This window comes from Elephantulus edwardii, unplaced genomic scaffold, assembly GCF_000299155.1.
Source record: "Elephantulus edwardii isolate Elephantulus edwardi_28Jun2011 unplaced genomic scaffold, EleEdw1.0 scaffold00018, whole genome shotgun sequence".
Classification (NCBI taxonomy): Eukaryota; Metazoa; Chordata; class Mammalia; order Macroscelidea; family Macroscelididae; genus Elephantulus; species Elephantulus edwardii.
In genome coordinates, this window is record NW_006399768.1 from 21,452,708 (window position 1) to 21,474,283 (window position 21,576).

Here is a 21,576-nt window from a genome sequence, read left to right on the forward strand (position 1 = left end):
AGATTCTATAACTGTTAGAGAATGTGCATAGTTGATGAATAGATGTTTTCAATCTGTATGTCCCATCCACTCTTGGTAGATGTTGCATTTCTGTTGTATGATTAATTTTACAGTAAATGAGTGACTAACACCAATCCACATTAAAATGGGCACCAGTATTTTTACTTTATACATGGTTTTCAGAGTATTTCTATTTTAACATCAGCGAGTGGGGTCAAAGTTCATAAGTTTAACTTTGTCAAAAATAAATTATTAATGGTTTTGCTATAGATTAGTAGATTGCAGAGTGGGAATGAGGCATTTGGTCAAAAGTTTGAGCCAAAAGAATGTCTGGAAATCATTGTTTGTTCTGTTCCCCATTGTCAGATAACATGTAAGCATTCCCTGTTGTGCATTTGTTCTGTTTTCTCCATAGGTTCACAAGGCTAAGAGAAGCTTCTGATGACATTGTGACTGAAGAAGAGTCTGAAGTTAAGTTGCTGGAGAGTAGTAGCTACTTAAAAGACTTAAGTCCAAGCACTAGTGTGTCTGAGACAAATGAAGACTTGAGTAGCAAAGAAAAGGACTGTGCCAAAGAGCCTGAAAGTCAGCCATCTGCTGGAATACCCACACTGGTGATTATTTTTAAATGTACTTTCCTAAACTGTTCGTAGACATTATGCAATTTAGGAAGTTCATTTGTCTCTCTGGTATATTTTAGTGTTGGGGTTTTATTCCAGAAGCTGATTATGAAAGGCATTTATGACAGTGGACAGTTATAAGCATTGTTAATGCTTTAAATATGTTGTTATATGCCATGAGGTAAACTACGACTCGTTAGTGACACTGTGAACAGTATCTCTGAACCCTGCCTGATTGTAAGCTAACTTCATCTCTGATACACCTGATCCCATTGCCACAGTCACTGTGCAAATCCCATCTCATCAACGGTCTTCCTCTCTTGCACTGACCTTCTACCCTTCCAAACAAAATGCTGTTCTCCAAAAACTGGATGCTCCTGACCACATGCTCAACAGATCTGATACAGTTTCCAAATTCTTGCCTCCAAGGAGGAACCCAGCTTCTCCCTCTCTATTATAGACTGGGGTCAGCTATGGGTTCCAAGTCAATGGTACTCTGCAACAAGAATAGACAGGATAGAACAGGGTTCAGATACATTGTTCATAAAAGTTGCTGTAAGTTGTCATCTTAGCGACACCAGATAACAAAAGTTAACATGTAAAGGAGCTCTGGTGACCTTGTGGCACAAGCTGCACTATAATCCTGAAGGTGCACGGTTTGAATCCACCAAAGGCTCCTCTGGAGGAGGGTCAATCTCCTGTGCCGGTTGGATCCAATTCGATGGTACACATGGGTGGAGTGGGATATATATATATATATATATATATATATATATATATATTAAGTTACATTTGATATAAGAAAATAACTTGCTACTACTGTAGAAGTTCTAATTAAAAATATTCTTGAATTTCCTGGACAGCACCAGGATTACCACTTAATTATATAAAGTTTCTTAGTATGCTGTAGTTAGTGTAAATTTCAAGCATGTAGTCAACATTTAAATTCATTTGGTCAGAGGGTGTTCTGGCTGAAATCTCTTCTGGAAGGTAGCAGATGGGTTAGACACAGGTGCCAGCCAAGGTATTAAGCAGGCGATTTTGCTGGTTGAGTGAGAGACATGTTGAGACTTCACTTCCAGAGTGAAGAGAGCATTTCAGCCTTTGAGTATGCTGGCTGGCATGCTTGGGCTATCAGTAATAGAGTTTAGAAAATTCCAATTCTTTTTCCTGAGAAAACTATCTCACCCTTGCTGAGGAGCAAATAATACATGAGAGGCAGTCTTGGAATCACGCCAAACCACAAGATCAAAAATAGACATCTGCCTGTGCCTCCTGAGTTTGTGTTTTGAGAAACTTCCTTTTTTACTGAAGTTTCTATTTTTGTCACATTTCTAAAGATCCACTAAAAAAATATAAACTCAGTCTTAGAGCAGTTATACATTCACATTGTATGATTGTGTATTCTACTTAAATCTGTAACTTTTTAGTATATTTCCATCATTGTACATTTAATTATTTTTATAATTTGCCGGGAACCTAATTAGATATTTGAGTAATGTTTAATGATGAAGTATTCTTTAAGGGGAACTTTTAAAAAATTCTGTTAGTACTCTGTAAATCTAAAGTTCTTGTTTATGATCTACTGTTAGGTGTCACCGAGTCGACTGTGACTTACAGTGACCCTGTGAAAACCAGATGTGAACCTTTGCCCTGTCTGTCCTGCCCTGTCCTCATGATCAGTGTGCTCGAGCCCATTGTTAGTCACTGTGCCAGTCCACCTTATTGACACTTGAGGTCTGGCCTCTTGGAAATGGCCTTTACATTTATGGATAGTATTTTCTGACAGATATTATCCTACCTTTCTGAGAACTCGGCAGAAATAAACCTTTTTTTTTTTTTTTTTTAGAAATACCCTTAGTACTGGACAAGTCTTGATAGTAATATTAGATATTTCTTTGTAACTTAGGAGAAGGAGTATACATGTATTTATGGTTGTCTACTTTTTGAAAAATTAATACCTTCTCTAATAGGTTGATAAAGAAACAAATACCGACGAAGCAGTGAATGACAACATGGCAGTCCGTCCCAAAGACCGCAGTGGCCTGAGTTCTCGGCAGCATCCTTTTGTGAGGAGCAGTGTGATAGTACGTTCTCAGACCTTCTCTCCTGGAGAACGGAACCAGTATATCTGCAGGGTAAGATGTGGCCTTTGTAACAACTTGCTAGAACTGTAGTTTCCTACCTTGCTGCCAGTGGAAACTTGAGACCACATACAGTGAAACTTCATGTCTTAACTATAGACATTACTGAATAGAAGTGCTACAGATTTTATATATATATATAGTGTCATCATGTTGTAGACTTTGACCCATCGGGACCCAGTAGATCTGAACCTTGCCATCACCATGATCTCTGACGTGTTCAAGCCCATTGTTATAGTCACTCTGTTCAATCACTGACTCTCAGCATGACGTCTTTTTCCAAAGACTAGCTCTTCTTGATAAAAATAAATGCATGCACACACACACACACACACACACGCACCCCCCTCATGATTCATTTAATGTGAGTTTTTGTTTTTTCCTCACAAATTTAATGTTTTATTGGTTCTAATGCTATTTATTCGGCAAATAAGTGACATTTGAGGATTCAACTTCTAACTATATTTTGGACTTCATTCTGTTTTAAGAAATTTAAAGTGACTTGAGATATATGATATTTTGTATATTTCTTCCCTATACTATATGTTCTTTGAATCATGCTAATTTTGCCGAAGTGAAAATTGTGAATTGAGCTTTGAACAAAAATAACTTCTAATTAATATCCACGAGACACTAAATCAGATTCATAGTTCTATGAGAGTGCTGTAAGATTTGCATCATTTTGCAAATTTTTCTTTTAGAGATATTTCTAGAATACAGATTTAATATTCTAAAATAAGTTAGAAAATACTTTCAAAATTCTAAGTTTATACTTTCAATTAAAAGACTAGTCTTATTAAGCACCTGCTGTAAGCACTTTTCCAGATACTTACACTTCTTTCATTAACAAAAAAAGACCTATAACCCTTTCCTTTAGAGCTTAGGTTCATGAGTGGAGCCAGATAATAAACATGATGGTTGTAAAGTCAATGATGAAGAATCTTAAATAGAAATCAGTGGTGTGGATAACAATAGAGCAAGTTCAGATTAGAGCAAGTTCAGATAACTGGAAATAGTGAGAACGTAATTTTAAGAATAACATGAAGAGATGGCGTAGTGGCAAGAATCTGCACTGCAATCCCAAAGGTGCATGTTCGAATCCATCAGATGCTCCACTGGAGAAGGAGGACCAGTCTCCTCCTGTGCCAGTCGGATCCAATGCGATGGTACACAACAAGGGGGCAAAGAGTTGGGGGGGAGGAATAACATGAAGAAATTTTAGAATAGTCTTCATTGAGAAAGTGGACATTTCAGCAAGGAACTATAGTAGACTAAAAAAGTGAGCTGCAGATTACCTGGGCTAAGCTCTTTCTAAATTCTGTATGCTGTGTCTCAACTCTGACCCTATGCTTGCTTTGTGCATTATGTAGACATTTCTATTTTTGAAAAAGTGAGGGTTACATACTAGCTAAAAGTTCAAAGAATGATTTTATTTTCATAAGTTTTAAAGAATTTATTATTATATTAACAAATGACTTTGGATAACTGCTATAAAAATGTAGTTTAAAGCAATATTTTTTAAGAAGAGCATACAGGAGGAATATTTATTTGCTTGGAGGATTTTTATCTTTTAAGTAATATACTCATTTTATCACCCTCTACCTATTTTATAAACTTTTCCATTCAAAACTTACACTCTGTTAAGATTTATTTTTTTAAAATCCTGTTTTGTTATTGTTTTTTTTCTTTTGTTGACAGTTAAATCGGAGTGACAGTGACAGTTCAACTTTGGCTAAAAAATCACTTTTTGTGAGAAATTCAACTGAACGCCGCAGTTTGAGAGTTAAAAGGGTATGTATTCCCTTAGTAACATCCCACTTTTCTAGACCAGTCCAGAATCCTAATCTGTGAGGCATAAGCACTAGGCCTGTTGAATGTCAGTTCTCCATGCTCAGGCTTTTGAATTAAGCTACTGTGAAACTATTATGTCAGTTTTCGAGATAGCAGATATCCTTGAGACCTGTGATAATGTAAAAACTGAGACTTGAAATAGTTTGTTTACTTACCAATAGCATAAGTCCTTGGAAGTTCTTTATCATTATTAATTTCAGTGTATTTAGGTACAGAGTACTGCGTGTGCAGAGGTGTGTAGATGATGAAGTGACTCACATCAGACAGAGAAATACATGGGATGATTAAAGGTTTGGTGGGATAAAAGGAAAGAGTGAGCCCATCTGGTAAGGAGAGTCAGGAGAGATTTCATGGGCAGGCCAGTGAGTTTCTAATACATTTTCTAAGGAAAATGATCACCTTCTTGAGGAGTGAGGAAGGATGGTAGGTACTGGCGGTAAGGTCATGGAATGACACAGGGCTGGGAAAGCATGTGAATGGATGAGGTATGATCTCACTTTAGCCAGAGCTCAGGCATGGTGTAGGGGAAACTGGGAGGAGAGTGGAAGATAAGTTACCATCTTCATCTTCACTAGCTAGGCCAGTGTAGGCCAATCATTGGTTAAGATCAGGCACCGTTTTTCCCCTGGCTCAGCTTATTATTTTATAGTAATGAAAACACTTTTTTTTACTCCTACAGTTAAATATAGTAGAATTCACTTAGCATTTTCATGAAGTTTTAAGGTGATCTTGTTTTGATGACCAAACTTTGTCTTTTAAAATTACTAAGTATCTATCAATTCATGTGCAAACTCTTCTCAACCTGCCTTTCTCAGTAGCACTTGTATTTGGAGGGCAGTGTCTCCAGAAACTTTGTGAACTTTGATAAATGTCAAAAGTTGTAGAGGGGCTTCAGGCCTTTTGTTCACAGGGTCACTATGAGTCATGCTCAACTAGAACGCAATCAGTAACAACAACAGGACACTTTAGAGAAATTTTAACCCGGAAATGTTTATGAAATGAGTGAGGCCCGGGAAAAAGTTGGATTCCAATAAATTTATCTTCAGAATGAGTCTGACAGAGGTTTATCCTGAAACAATGTATGTTAGGGTTTTGGGTTTGTTAAGATAGCCAGACATAGTTTGGTAGAAATAAGTGGGAAATGATGTTCTGATTTTGGAGTTATTGCATGAGAAAATGTATAAGGATGTAAGATAGCAAAACCTCAATAAAAAATCAATAAAAGATTTGCTTGATTGGTAAAGGAAAATGCCAAGAATATGAATCAGGACATGTTAGAGTGATGTTAGAGCCTGTGTAGAGTGACGTTTCATTGTGTACATCTCTTCCCAGCTAATCATCTTGGTCAGTGCATCTCTGTAAAAGCAATGTGAGCAATCTAAGAGTAGCCACATCTGACCTCCACTAGTTCCACAATGGGTAACAGTCCCCATCCACAATATCAATAATACTAAACCAATTCCTATGAGGTCAGATATACCTCCAGTGCTCCTTATGCTGACTTCTATCAATACTAACACCAACTCTCCTTCCCAGGGTTCTCAGTGCTCTTCTACTGGGTTTGCTGATCTGTGGAAATGGCCACACAGAACCCCCTCAGGCAGTGCTTTAATGGGGTTTATTAGAGAAAAGTTAACACGTTAGGAATGGGATTCAGCTCTTAGGTAGGACAGCTTTTCAGGTGACCTTTAGCTGTAGGTTTCAGGCCAGTGCTACAAAGGTTTTTTAATCCAGCCAAGTATGGTGTCATTGTCCATCCTTTCCCTGCTGCCAGTCCCTAAGGGAGCTAGGGTGGAGGCTTTCAGCCCTGGCTCCATGGGGAGGCAGTCCCAGTTGAGCTCTGTCTCATGTTGATCTCTGATTTTTCCCTTGACGCTGCTGCTGCTGCTACTGCAGTGTGTTTCAGTCTTGGTCTGTCTCTCACAGAAATCTCTGGTCCCAAGAACCACCAGTGTTTTCTCTGCTTATTTATTCTTTCCTGGTATTGAGATTCTTATTTTCTGCTTCCAAACCTGCTCAGAGTCTCCTCTGACATCCATTTTGGTCTTCTCTTCCTCTTCCATCTTTGCAATGACCATTTGCACTCTTCCTGAATGGTACCTTGATAACCTCCGACAACTCACCTAGTCTTCACTCATTAGTGTTCAAGGCCTCAACCTGTTCCTGAGATGTTCTGAAATTCAGGTGGGATACACTCAAAGTCATATTTTGGTTCTCGTGGACTTGGTTTAATTTTCCTCGGCTTCAGCTTGAACTTGCATATGAGTAGTTGGTGATCTGTTCCACAATCAGCTCCTGGCCTAGTTTTCACAGCTCATATTGAGCTTCTCCAGCAGTTCTTTCCACAGATGTAATCAATCTGATTCCTATGCATACCATCAGGTGAAATCCATGTATATAACTTGCGTTTATGTCTCTTAAAAAACATATTTGCAATGAATAAGTCATTGTGCAAAATACAATCATCCTCTCTCCAGCTCCATTTCTGTCATCAAGTCCATGTTTTCCAACTACTGAGTCTTCTCCTCTGTTCCCAACTTTTGCATTCCAGTCACCCATTATTATCAATGCATCTTGATTGCATGTTGGATCAATCTCCAACTGTAAAAGTTGGTAAAAGTTGGGAAGGGTGTACGCCAAGGATGTGTCCTGTCTCCATACTTTTTGAACCTGTGTGCAGAACAGATTATCTGGGAGGCTGGGCTCTATGAGGAGGAATGTGGGGTCAAGATTGGTGGAAGATCTGTCAACAGTCTGTGATATGCACACAACCCTGCTTGCTGAAACTGAGGAGGATCTGAAGCACTTGGTGCAAAGGGTCAAGGACTGCAGCCGTCAATATGGACTGAGGCTCAATATCAAGAAGACAAAGATTCTCACCACTGGACCAATTGGCAGCATCAGGATGGATGGTGAAGAGATTGAGATTGTTCACAGCTTTAGTTTGTTGGCTCCACAGTCAAAATTCTCAGTACCAGTAGCCAGGAAATTAAAAGAGGTATTCTGATGGGAAAGTCTGCTGTTAGGGACCTCTCCAAAGTACTGAAGAGCAGTGGTATCTCTCTGGAGACTAATGTGCGTTTGATAGAGGCTATGGTCTTTGCTAACACTTGTTATGCATCAGAGAGTTGGACAATGACCAAGGAGGATAGAAGGTGAATTGATGCCTTTGAGCTGTGGTGCTGGAGAAGAGTATTGAGGGTATCATGGACTGCTAGGAAAACAAACAGATTCATCCTGGACAGGGTCAGACCGGGGGGCTTCTTGGAGGCAAGTATTCTGAGGCTCCATCTAACATACTTTGGACATGTTATAAGGAGGACAGGTCCTTAGAGAGGGACATCATGCTTGGGAGGGTGGAGGGACAGCGCAGGAGAGGAAGACCCTCTATGAAGTGGATTGATTCAGTGACTGGGATAATGGGGATGGGAGTCTCAGAGACAGTGCGATTGGCACAGGACAGAGCAGAGTTTAGGGCTGTTGTACATAGGGTCGCTATGAGTCACAAGCAACTTGATGGCACATAACAACAACAAATCTGCTCAATTTAAACCTTTCAGGATGGCAAGGCTGGCTGATTCCCTCATTAGTCATCTACACACTTTGTTTATCTTACTCACATCTTTAACATAGTCCCTGTCAGCCCTGTGGCAAAAAATCAAAGCCTTTCACTAGGATGACCATCTGTCTGGATCGTAATCACATCGATAACTTGGAAATGGTTGCAGTTGGGAGTTTTTACACCATGATTCAAATCATTACCATCAAGTCGGCTTATAGCTACCGCTCCATCCAGCAGGTTTTCCGAGGCTGTACGTTGCATGGAGTCGCTGGTCTATTCCGGCTGCCAGAAATGTGCCACCTTTGGGTCAGCAGCACAACTCTCTACGGACTGTGCAACCAGAGCTCCCTGTTTACACCATAAAAATTGGTAGGTCTTACCCTTCAGCGCTTTTTGCCCTTGAAGAACCAGTGGCTAACCATTTACCAGTATACCACTTTGAGCCCTGAAAAAATCTCCACGTGCAGGATGGCTGGGAAGACTTTCTGATTCTCAAAACTGAGAAATGAAATGGAATATGTGTCTAGATCATTCTTGTTGTATATGGTGTTTGTTAAAAAGAGCAAATATTTGAATAAAAGAATCCTAATAAGAATATTTAAAATGTTTAATGAATGTTTAAACTGCATGGTTTAAAATCAGAAAGGGTAAAAGTAAGGGTTATATCCTTTCTTCATACCTATTCAATCTGTATACTGAACAAATAACTTGCAAAGCCAAACCCTGTGACGAAGGATGTGGCCTCAAGATTAGAGGAAGACTCATCCATTAGAGGAAGCCTGTGTTATGCAGATGACACTAATTTGCTCAGCTGAAAGTGAAGAGAATATGAAATGCTTGCTGCAAAAAAGAACTACCACCTCTGTATAGATGATATCTCAACATCAAGAAAACAAAGGTACTCATCATTGGACCAACAGTCAACATTATAATAATGGAGAAAGGATTGAAGCTGTCAGTGATTTCATCTTGCTTGGATCAACGTGGAAAACTGCTGGAGGGTCAGCTACGAGTTAGCTCTGATTCAGTGGCACACAAAAACAACAACAACAACATTGCTTCCTGGATTCCATCAGCTGCTTGACAGTTTTCAGAGGAAGGGCCATTCTGCATCCTGCTTGTCCATGTGGTGGAGGTGAGGACTATTCAGTGCTGCCTGTGATTGCCTGAGAATGGTTATCCGTTTTGGTCTCACTTTGCTTAATCCAAGCAAGGCGATCTTAGTGCCAGTAGTCAAGAAATAAGACATATTGCAGTGCACAAGTCTGCTGTCTGGTACCTCTCCAAAATGCCAGAGAGTGATGATAACACTTTGAAGACTAAGGTGCACCTGATTCAGGCCATGTTCTTCTCAGTCACTCGCTATCCAGCAGAGAGTTGGATTATGAATAAGGATGACAGAAGAATTGATACCTTTTTTAAAAATTATTATTAAATTTTATTAGTTTTAGTGAACATTTACAGAGACTTTGGGTTTTCATTCATTCATTGTTGCACTGTTTTCCCTACCCTCCTCCCCAGTTCGTTCTTCTCCCCCCACCCCCCGAAGAATTGATACCTTTAAGTTATGTTATTGGAGAAAAATATTGCGTCTCACATGGCTACCCAAAGAATAAGTGGATATGTTTTGGAAAAAGTGCAGCCAGAGTGCTTCTTGGAGGCAAGGATTGTGAAGCTTCGTCTTTCATACTTTGGAAATGTAGTTAGGTGAGGCTGTTTCTTGGAAAGGGATGTCATGATTGGAAAGATGGAGGGTCAGCGAAGGAAGGGAAGAGTGCCGATGAGATCAGTCAACACAGTGATTTCAGCAGTGGGCTCTAGTGTGTCAGAAATAATATGATAAGGATGGCACAAGATAGGTAGGTCAGCTCTTCATAGGGTCATTAATTGTCATGCTCGACGGCACCTAACAATATCACCACCACAGTAAGAATGTGGTAGAAGGTTAGTGCAACATGCAATAGGAAGAATCAATAGAGCTATTATGATGTGACCTAAGGTTCTGACATAAAAAGTGAGTTAGGCCCTCTTCCTTCCACCTGTAATGGACACACCACCATTATTCTGGTTCTTCGAACTGGAGTAATTGTTAAATTTGAGTTCTCATCTCTTAGAATGGTTAGTAATCTCTTTGTTCATAGGGTCACGGTGAGTCATACTTGACTCGATGGCATCTAAAAACAACAATTGCCCACTCATTAGGCAAGAAATACCTTTCTTGTTTCCCCTTGTCTATGCAGCCTGACACAGCCTGGTTTCAGTTTCTTTTCAGTGGGTCTGAATTGATCTCTGAACAAACTCTGCCTGTCCTCCTATAGTTCCGTAAGGTACCATTTCACAGCTTACAATTGATAAATACTATTCTCTTATGAGATCTTCAAGGCCAGAGATTGTGTCCTCTTCCTAATTGTTGCCTGTGAAATGCTGGTAGCCTAATTGTAAGAAACTGCACTGTATTCCCAAAGGCATGTGGTTCGAATCCACCGGGTACTCTGTGGGAGGATTGGCAGTGTCCTCCCATGTGATTAACTGACTCTTAAAACCTGTTGGAGGATCTGCTGTAGGTCGGTTCTGTCTTGATGGTAAACATCAGTAACAACATGTACCCCCGGCAGATAGATATTTCTTACATAGTCAATATTTTTTTTTCTTAATAAGCAAGTAAGATTGGTCCTTGCAAGAAAAATTGGTGGTTCAGTAGTAGAAACAGATTTCAGATAATAAAGAATCCAGGGATGAATTCAAACTAACACATATTGATCACTGATGGGAGTCAAAACCTAGCCCTGTTGACTAGCTACATTCCAGCTGGGACACGGGCATCACCTGGAAGATAAAAGTATCAAGTATACTGAAGTGGAGGAAACACAAATTTCTAGAAATGTGTTTGTCTTCACATGGAGTGCGCCTTATGTGGTGAAATGGTAACAGACAGGTCTAAAATCTCAGTGGCTTTAACTAATGATTTGTCTCTTGCTGGCCACTGCTTATTTGATGTTAGTTGCCTGGATATTATCCTCTTTCTAGAGAGAGGAACACTCAGGAACACTCTGACTCTGGGGCAGAGACAGCAACTTAGATAATCTCACACAAGACTTTGAAAAGCTTCTGTCTGGAAGTGACACCTGTCCCTCTCATTCAAGCCTTAGCTGACCAAGGTAAGTCTCTGCACCACCCATGCCTTCCTTCAAGGAAGCAGAGATAATAAATAATCCAGTTAAATGTCAGGAAAGAGGAAAAGCCGTAAGCCGTGTGGATGATCAGAGTTCACTGCTGCTTATGTCATAAAGGTGTTTTGTTAATTTTCTGTATTTTTATGTTTTGTTTTCTAACTATCCAGACTGTTTGCCAGCCAGTCCTGAGAAGATCAGCACAAGACTGCCCAGTGCGTACATCTCTAGACTTAGAACTGGATCTCCAGGCATCTCTTACCAGACAGAGTCGCCTCAACGATGAGCTGCAGGCCCTGAGGGGCTTGCGGCAAAAGCTGGAGGAACTGAAAGCTCAAGGAGAGACTGATCTTCCAAGCGGTGTGCTCGAGGATGAAAGGTTCCAGAAGCTCCTGAAGCAGGCAGAGAAGCAGGTACAGATCTCTGAGGACATATATGGAGTGAATCTTTTTTTTAAGACTTGCCATTTAAAAGGTACCCAGCTTCTCATTTTTCCCAAGCAAGTTTTCCAGTCCTGTTTCTAGAACTTGAAACACATTTCTGCATTGTTAAAGGTGTTTTTTAACTGCAAAATATTGGGAAACAGTGACAAGATGCAGCTAGAGGTCTCCCCACCTCTACATCACCCCACATCTGTAGCATAGTGACCTCTGACCTCCTGGCTGAAAGCCAGCATGGCGCCAGTGGGAAGCATTTGGCTTAATTTCTCCTCAGCACTTTTTTTCTGTCCCAAATAAAACTTGGTAAATAAATTCGTTGTTGTTGTTGTTTAGTGCCTCCGATTTGTAGATGACTCATAGCAAGCCTATGAACGAATGACCTGAGCACTGTTTATAGAGTTCGCAGAGGCGAGCTATTTCGGAAGTGGATGTTACTCCTGCTTACAAGCTTGTTTTAATAGGGGAGCTCCGCCAAACACAGTCCGCCAAGGGTAACCATTAATGCATTTGACTCATCAGTGTCACAGTGTTCGGCTTCACAGCAACCACAAGTTACCTCTGTACAGCAATGCACAGATCAGTGCTATATAGTAAATAATAAATTTCATTTGGATTTTTGTGGGTAATTCATTAAGTTGCTTCAGTGTATATTAATTGTGAATGCCTTGGTGATTTTAATTCTACTCAATATTCATAAATTTTATATTACCTTCAGGGAGATTGCACTTAAATATTGGTGTCTCCCCTTGCCTTTTACCATACAAACAACTGGAACAATTGAATGGAATCACTGACACTTTTTAAAATATAATTTTGAGGTTTTTTAAAAAAGATCATTTCTATTGTTCCTCCCCCTCAATATTATTACATCTTTTCCACTGTCTTGAGTCTCTTAGCATGTTGCCGCACACCAAGCTTAGAAACACATTTGCCGTCTTTTTGTGGCAACATGTTAATTAAACATTAGTAATGGTTTCATAAGAGAATTCTTGTATTCTAAAAGATAAGGAGTTACACTGCCAACTCAGAGTCACACAGTTTGAATCCACCAGCTGCTTCATAGGGAGAGAGAGATGGGCATTTTATTCACATGTGATATATAGCCTCTAAAAACACACTGGTGGGTCAACCTTAATACTAAATAACAGTAGTTTCATGCTATTTATTGACCCATATTCATTGAACCACCCGATAGCTGGCCCTCCAGTGGGTTTACAGACACAGTTAATCATATGGGAGGAGATTGTCCATCCTTCTCCCCTGGGGCTGCTGGTGGATTTGAACCACACTTCTTCAGGGTCCAGTGCAGTTTCTTACCACTAGGCCACCAGAACACTGCCAGCCTAAAGGCACATGATTCAAATCTGCCAGCTTCTCCTCCTGTGCAATTATCTGATTCTGAAAACCTGCTGGAGGGCCAGCTATGGGTTAGTTCCGACTGCATGGTACTTAATAATGTATCAACAAAAGTCAAGAGAAATACAGACTGATATTTTAAAGATAACTGAGTATTACCAGACATCCACAGTTTGGAAAAATTATATAGGAAAATTTAACATATTAAAACTAAAAAAGTAGGGGAGGGGAGATTAAAAATCTTGTAACTCTTAAAGAAATGAAAAGTGTTGAATGTTTGTTGTTTATTTTAAAGAGAATCGTTCAAGTGTTTATCTATATGGGATCATTCTTTATATTTTTATTAAGTTATATTTTCCTACATACATAGATAGAATTAAAAATCTGTCTACAAACAAAAGGTTTATCTGATTTATAGGCAAGATCAGGCAGCGCTGATGATGTAGTTGTTAAGTACTCAGCTACTAACTGAAATATCACTGGTTCAAACCCTCTTCATGGGAGAAAAGACCTGGCAGTTTGCTCCCATAAAGTTTACAGCCTAGGAGAACCTATGGGGAGTTCTACCCTGTTGTATAAGTTAGCCATGGGTCAGAATTGTCTCCGTGGTGTGCAACACTAAGAACATAGTCTCATTATACTGTCAAAGGGCAGATTATCACAATATTATACAGCAGCTCCACACAATAGAAAAAGCGTCACCCATCATCCTTTGTAACCAGTATCACTAATAACACAACTAGAAAAAGGCATTATTTAAAAAAAAAGAAAATTACAGCTTAGTTGCATTAAGCATGGATACAAAAATCATAAAGAAAATATTAACACATAGAATCCAAGCAATTCGCAAAACTGTAGACTGTATTTTAACCATGTTGGATTGTGCAAGAATTATTTTAATCTTAGAAAAGATTGTTGATGTAGTTAATTCTGTTTCACCAAAGAGAAAGACCATTTACTCAACTTTATATACAGGAAAATATAAATAAATTAGAAAGAGATGGGAAATTCTTAACTTGCTAAAAAGTAATAGAAAGTAAGCAGGAGTGGTAATCCACTTCTTAAACCACATGCCTCGGGAAACTCTATGAACTTTGATAAATGATGATAGTTATTGAAAAACTTCACGCCTTTTGTTCAGAGGGTTGCTATGAGTGTGCTCGACTGGATGGCAATCAACAACAACAGCAAAGTAATAATGATCATATATAGACAAGCATTGGAACTATTCTCTTTAAAATAAACAGAAGACATTGAGCATTTTTCCACATAGCAGTGGGTTAAGAGCTCTGACCAGGCCCATAAGGTTACCCTGCCCCCAGGCTTAGCCTGGCCATCACATGGTAACACTACTTTAGATAAGGCCACTTAAGCTTAGGACTGTCCAGAACATTCAGAAATTGATGAGCCTTTCCAATTTGGATCAAGAATGCGAAGTCTCATGGGCCAGACCCTGCTTTCTACTGCTCCAGACCCTCCATCAGATCTCCAGCCTGAAGGTGTAAATCTGTGTGGGAGAAGACTGCCCATCTTTCACGACATCGCAGCTGGTACAATTGAACCACTGACTTTTCTGCTAACAGCCCGTACATATGCTACTTGGGCTTTTTCTCAGATGTTCTAGTCTTGCCTAATTCATTGAAGTAGAAAAACTGATGATGGTTTTTCTTATGATTATGTCAGCCTGAGGCTCATATCCCACTTCACTGTGGGTTTGTAGCCCCAGGGAGCAATGAAGCTGGAAGAAAATGGCTCCTAAGGGTATTGTTTCTCACACCCTTAGGACTAAGTCCCTAGAAGCTATGCAGACTCTCAGTAGTCCATCAGAGAAAAGGAGGAAGAAAGATTGTCTGTGGCCTGTTGAGCTTTAATAGTGTTATGCTTCTCAAGTACTTAGTGATAAGGAGTTGTGTTGCTAATGCAGAGGTGTATGGTTTGAACCTACCAGCTGCTCCATGGGAGAAAGGTGAACAGTTTCCTTCTAAACAATTTACAGGCTCTGAGAACACGCTGTATTTAGTTCTGACTTGATGGTACCTAACAGGAACAGTTTCTGTTTTTGTTTTGTTTTGTTTTTAATTTAGTTTGTTTATTTTTCATTTCAATGAACATCTACAGAGATTTTGGAATTCCATTCATTCATTGTTGCACCCTTCTCCCCACACAAACCCCTCCCCCGTTTGCTCCTCTCCTTGAAAAGCAAAAGAAAAACTCCCTCATTGATACACAATCCCCCTGCACCTCCCCAAACCCCACCCCCTACCCCCAAATATAATCCACTCTGCAACCCTCATTGCGTACTCCTACGATAAAAATAATGCCCTAAAATACAGTTTCTTTTAAAATGAGAGGGTTGGATTGGCTGGCCTCCAAGGTGCCTTCTAGTTGTAAACTTCTGTAATCTATTGATCAGTTGCTGTTGAGGCTAATACAACTCATTAAGGCTAGAGTTGTATAATAATCACTGACTTCCATCTCCTGCTTCCTCTTCATTTCCACATCTCCCTCATACACACAGGCATGCGCGTGCGCGCGCGCACACACACACACACACACTGCCCTTTCACGTCTGCTGTTTCCCTGTAGGGCAGGCGATTTGTAAGATTTGTAGCAGAGTGGTCATAAAATGCCTGACGACAAGCAAGTAGCCTGCCAGTTGCCATAAAGAATATGACTCCCAGAAAAGCAGTTAATTAGAGCCACAGCAGATCTTGAATTTGCCTCTTTGCCAGGGAGAGAGCGATCAGGTCTCTAGGTCGCACTGCATAGCCTTTTGCCGGCTCCTCTGTGGTCAGAAGTCTGTTTTGCAGCTTGGAATAAAAACAACAGTATTTAGAGTCCCCCTGTGTGTACAGACCCCCCCCCCCTTTAGGTATCAGACGAAACCCTCGGCTGTTGGTTAAGACTAGATTATTTACCTTACTGCCTTATGATTCTTAAGATGACTTAGGTAAATCATTTGACCTTTCAGGTATTTTTCCAAAGGAAACTAGTGGTGCTTATAAAGCAGAAATTTCTTTCTCTCAGAGTGTCTCCCTGTTTAAATGCCAAGGTTCAACAGTACTAGACCTTTTTTTGAAAGCTTAAGATAATACAGATGTTAACATTTTAAAAAGTGAAAACCTACCACAAAAAGTGTGTCAAAGATGTTAACACACCTTATCTTTTTTTTTAAAAAAGGTAAGAAATCGTACTGTCAACCTGAAGGCACTAAGTTCAAATCCGCCAGCTGTTCCGCAAGAAAAAGATGTTGGATTAACTCCAATGCAAATTACTGCCTCTGAAAACCTTCCAGAGGGCCAGCTATGGGTTGTTCCCAACTCATTGGTACACAGAAACAACAATGAATGTCATTTAGGATTTGTCTTTGCAGACTTACTCTCTGAGTTGGTGCTTACCATTAATTATTAGCAATTGTTCAGTGATGACAGTGATGCCGGGTCAGGCAGGATTCCAGTCTGTTGTCTGAAGGGTTGCTGTGACTCAGAGTCAAGTGGATGGCGTCTAACAATATATATACACACATGACATCGCAAGTAAAGTACAGGCCAATATCTCACATGAACACAGGTGCAAAAATATTCAACAAAATAAAATTTAAAAACATAAAAGCAAAACACCATTTGACCCAGCAATTCCACTACTGAGAATATACCCTAAAGAAACCATAACTGCCACCCAAGCAGATACATGCACACCCATATTTACTGAGGCTTTGTTCTCAATAGCAAAGAGTTGGAAACAACCCAAGTGCCCATCAACAAACGAATGGATAGAGAAGCTGTGGTATATTCACACAATGGAATACTACGCTGCACTGAAAAACAAGGAATTCATGAAATATTAAACTGGGTGACCCTGGAGGACATTATGCTGCGTGAAATGTCTCAGTCACAAAATTAGACAAATACTGCCTAATGCCACTGTTATAAAAGAGAACTGAAATAGCAGTTGGGGGAGATTGAGAAAGAAGTGATAAATAATGTATACTGCATGGAAACAGATGAGAGAGAGAATTGTTTAAAAGAATATATGATTAGGTATTATTGTCATGACAGGAGTCCAGAATGAAGGCAGCATAGTGGAGTGGACTTGGGGGGAGGGATTGTATAACAAGGCAAGAATTTTTCTTTTACTTTTTAAGAGTGAATTGGCGGAGTGGGGGGTAGGTAGGGAGAAAAGTACAATAATGAATCAATGGAAATCCAAAGTCTCTGTAAACTTTCATTAAAATTAATTTAAAAAAACATATTAAAGGATTATACACTATGATCAGTTGGGATATTTTCTCTAGGAATGCATAAATAGATGGTTTAATATAGAAACTCAGTAATAGAAAAAGTGAAATGATCATCTCAGTAGATGTGAAAAAGACATATGGGTTGAAAAATCACTCATCTTTCACGTAAAGTATTTGACAAGAAAGATATTAGAACTAATTAATATAAGTCAACAGTAGTAGGATAAGTGAAAAGATCCTCTTAGTAGATGTAGAAAAGGCATTTGGAAAAAAATATCACTCATCTCTCACAAGAGATTTGACAAGAAAATTATTAGAACTAATTAATAAATTCAAAGTGACAGAATCTACATGCAAAAATAAGTTGTGTTCCTACGCATCCACAGTGACCAAGATGAAAGAAAATTAAAGAAACATTATCACTTATAATAACATGCAGCAAAATACGTTAAACAAGACCATGAAATCTAGTATGTAGAAAGTCATAAAATGTTACTAAGTAAATATTTTGAGGACTAAAGTGTACCTGACCCAAGCCATGTTATTTTCACTCAACTTCATCATGCCTGGCGCAGGCCATCATCTTTTCAGTCACTTGTTATGCATCTGAGATCTGGACAGTGACTAAGAATGACAGGATAATGATTGCCTTTGATGGTGTTGGAGAAGAGTGCTGAAGACTGCCAAACAAACAAATATGTCTTAAAGAAGGTGCAGCCAAGTGTGCTCCTTGGAGGCAAAGACGGTGAAGCTTTATCTCACATACTTAGGACACGTCACTAGAAGAGGTTATTCCAAGGAGAGGGCCATCATGCTTGGAAAGCTGGAATAGCAGTGAAAGAGAGGAAGACATGCAAGCTAACTGCAGCAGTGGGCTCCAACATATCTGAGATTGTGAGGATGGCATGGAATAAGACACGGTTCGTAGCTGTTTGTAGGATAACTATGAGTCAGCCTCGACTGAGCAGCACCTAACAACAGCAACAACATAGGCATGCAAAAGCAAAATTGTTGGATTAGATTTAGAGTATTGGTAGAGAATATTCGGTATACCGTGAACTGCCAGAAGAACAAACAAATTTGTCTTAGACGTCAACCAGAATGTTCGTTAGAAGGGATGATGATGAGATTTCATTTCACTTATTTTGAACCTGTTGTCCGGAGGCACCAGTGCTTTTACTAAGGACATCAAGCTTGATAAAGGATCAGCGAAAAACGGTGAATTGGCACAGTGGCTGCCCTGGTGTGCTCAGACATGACAGTCCTTGTGATGACGGGTGGGACCAAATTTTGTTCTCTGTGAGGTCACTTTGAGTTGGAACTGATTCGACAGTTCCTAACAGCAATCTTTTCATGCACAAATTGCCAGGTCTTTTTCCCATGGAGCCACTGAGTGCCCCTAAATTGGCAATCTTTTGATTAGTAGCCGAGACCTTAAGAGTTGTGCCACTGGGACTCTTTAAGGGAGGCTAATGGATTTTTTTCAAAGCATCTGTAATTTTTTCCAAAGCATACACTGTCCAAAGAGCTTGCTGTGAAAGTATCTGGTCCTTGGTCAAGGTAGTAAGAAGCAGATTGTAGCAAATTTAAGGCTCCGCTAGTCTTGGCAGGGAGACAGCCACAGTGGTTTCTGTTACGTAGAAGGGAAATTCAAGTAAGAGAAGCAGAATGTCACTTCCAGCATGTGGCAGCTTTCCAAAACCCAGCTCACATTCCCTGAGTTTCCCAACATGCCTGATGAAAACTGAGAGGAAAGTGAAGATGAAAGTTACCTTGTGTAGGCACTGAAAATAGTGCTTAGAATGCCTTTTCTCAAAGCAGCTTTCCAAATAAATCCCCAAAGCAATGTTATATATTTATAATGTCCTCTGTTCCCCACACCATAAGCAAATTAACATTCAGGTTTCATTTCTATCAGAGGGGAATAACTCCTGGTTTTAAGTAAATATTGACAAAACTGCTTTTACATTACACTGCTCTCCCATATTAAATACATATTTATTTTAGTCTTAAACCTTCATATTTTTTATTGATTCAGTGACTGAGGTAGTGAGGGCAGGTGTGTCGGAGACAGTGCGATTGGTACAGGATAGAGCAGGGTTTAGGGCTGTTGTACATAGGGTCGCTATGAGTCGCAGGCAACTCAGCAGCACATAACAATAATCATTCATTTTATAAGGCATTATTGCAAAGAACCTTCTGTAAATATAGGCAATTGTCAAAAGTGAACCATTGATTTAAAATCCTTGTGCACTTGAGCCTTTGTAAATTATTGTGAACAGGTACAGCCCCTGTCTTCCTGGGCCCTGTGGGCAGTGCAGATAGCTCAGACCTAAAGGTGAATTAACAGGTTGGCAGACTGTTTCCAGTGTTTCCCTCAGGGAGGGGTGAGCCCCGTGCAGGGTGCCAGGTCAGGAGCTAAGCAATCCACAGGCCCTTTCAAGCCACAGTGAATGTCCTCAGGGTTGTGTTGAATTCGTGAAATGTCTTTGAGCTGTATGTACACTTGCGTGCACTTTTTTTGATATGTATCTTTTACTTTAATAAGAAGTTTTAAGAATAGCTCAGTGAGGTGAGAGTGGGGAGGGGAGTAAAAAAAGATTCACGTTAAAAAAAAAGTTCAAATATACTAACCAAAATGTCAATACTGAGCATTTTCTCAAAAACATTGCAAGTAGTTTTCAGTTTATTTTTATAGAAGAAAAGGAAAGATTCTTAGATTTTTGAGATTTTTTTTAAAAGGAGCCAGTGCTTATGTAATAAGAGGTTTTATCTTCTTTTTTTGTTTGTTTTATTTTCATTTTTTCCATTGTTGAACAATTTCTTCGCCCTCCAGCCTTCCTCACAATGCTCCCTTTATTCCATCCAGATTATTGTCATACGTGTAATTAGAGGTTTTAAATGTGATTGAAGTTCGCTTGCCCTGCCCTGACTTGATGGCTGTTCCACCTCAGTGCATGACAGTGGTACACACATTGTCCTCGGGTGGGTGAGAACAGACTCACATTGTTGTCTGTGGTCTGTCCCCCTGTGGCTTTAGTACTAGTCTTCCTAGCCAGGCAGCACATCTTGAGGAATTCCTCCCTGCTAATGTTTTATGGTTTTGTTTCCTCTGCCAGGCTGAGCAGTCAAAAGAAGAACAGAAGCAAGATTTGAATGCTGAGAAGTTGATGCGGCAAGTCTCCAAGGACGTGTGCCGGCTTCGGGAGCAGAGCCGGAAGGTACCTCGGCAGGTGCAGTCCTTCAGGTAAGCAGCACCCTAGGCAGCCTGCTGGTCACCTTTAGGTCACCTGAACTGCATAGGGATTCACTTGAGAGTGGTATTTAAGATACTTTTAGGCTATGAGGCACCATATATATCCAAAACTACCCTCCTGCTTGAGTGTATGTTTGCTTCCTCCTACTTAAGATGGAAAACTTCACTGCCAGTGATCCTGAATCTTTAGGGCTTCAATTAAAACTTGGTTCTTGGAGAACCCTGGTTACCCCCAACTCTTAGCAGCTATTTGTACATCTCATTGAGAAATCTCTCTATGATTTAATAAGGTACAGAAAATCAGTACACCTTTGGTGTTTTGTTGCTCACTCACTTCACAAACCTTCCCTAGAGACCTCTGAGCCATGCACCCTGCTCCCCCCTAAGTTCAGAGACGAAGAGCAGTGTATCTTGTTCTTATGAGGCAGCCTCAGCTTGTCGTAGGAGTGGATGGATCGTGGTGATGCTGTGTGGATGAGGCCAACAGTGGGACCAGGACCTGTGAGAGAATAGACGGAGGAGAATCTGTGTGGGGCAGGCAGCAAGGGCTGCAGAAGATACTAGGATGAGATTCTAAGCAGAACAGCATTGAACTTGTCTAAAAGGACAAGTAAGGGTTGTTCTGGCAATAGACGGTGGGGCACTGCAGCAGGAAGAACCATTTGTAGAATGAGGCTGCTGTGAAGTGAAGCCAGAGGGCAGATTTGGACTCAGGTCACATAAGACCTGGTATACTAGGTTAAAAGGTTTTAAACTTTGATGTTAGGCTGTCAGGGAACCAGCAGGGATCTCCAAACATTAAAACTATTGAGGGAGATAGATTGTAATTTCTTTAGAAGCACTGTGAAGGGTGGGCCTGGAGAGAAGCTGGTAAAAGGGTACCAGGTAGGTGACAGGAGTTGGGTGTCTGCACTGTGCTGCCAGCAATGGCTGGAGG

At 40.2% G+C, this 21,576-nt stretch overlaps 1 protein-coding gene across 1 annotated transcript in view; it reads left to right on the forward strand.

Moving 5' to 3' along the window:
• The window catches only part of WWC2 (WW and C2 domain containing 2), a 295,272-nt gene that overhangs the window by 270,752 nt on the left and 2,944 nt on the right, over positions 1-21,576 (forward strand). The window contains exons 18-22 of the mRNA XM_006882228.1: positions 416-614; positions 2,594-2,758; positions 4,463-4,555; positions 11,518-11,760; positions 20,503-20,630. Coding sequence (XP_006882290.1) covers positions 416-614; positions 2,594-2,758; positions 4,463-4,555; positions 11,518-11,760; positions 20,503-20,630 — 828 coding nt within the window. The remainder of the gene's footprint in view (positions 1-415; positions 615-2,593; positions 2,759-4,462; positions 4,556-11,517; positions 11,761-20,502; positions 20,631-21,576) is intronic.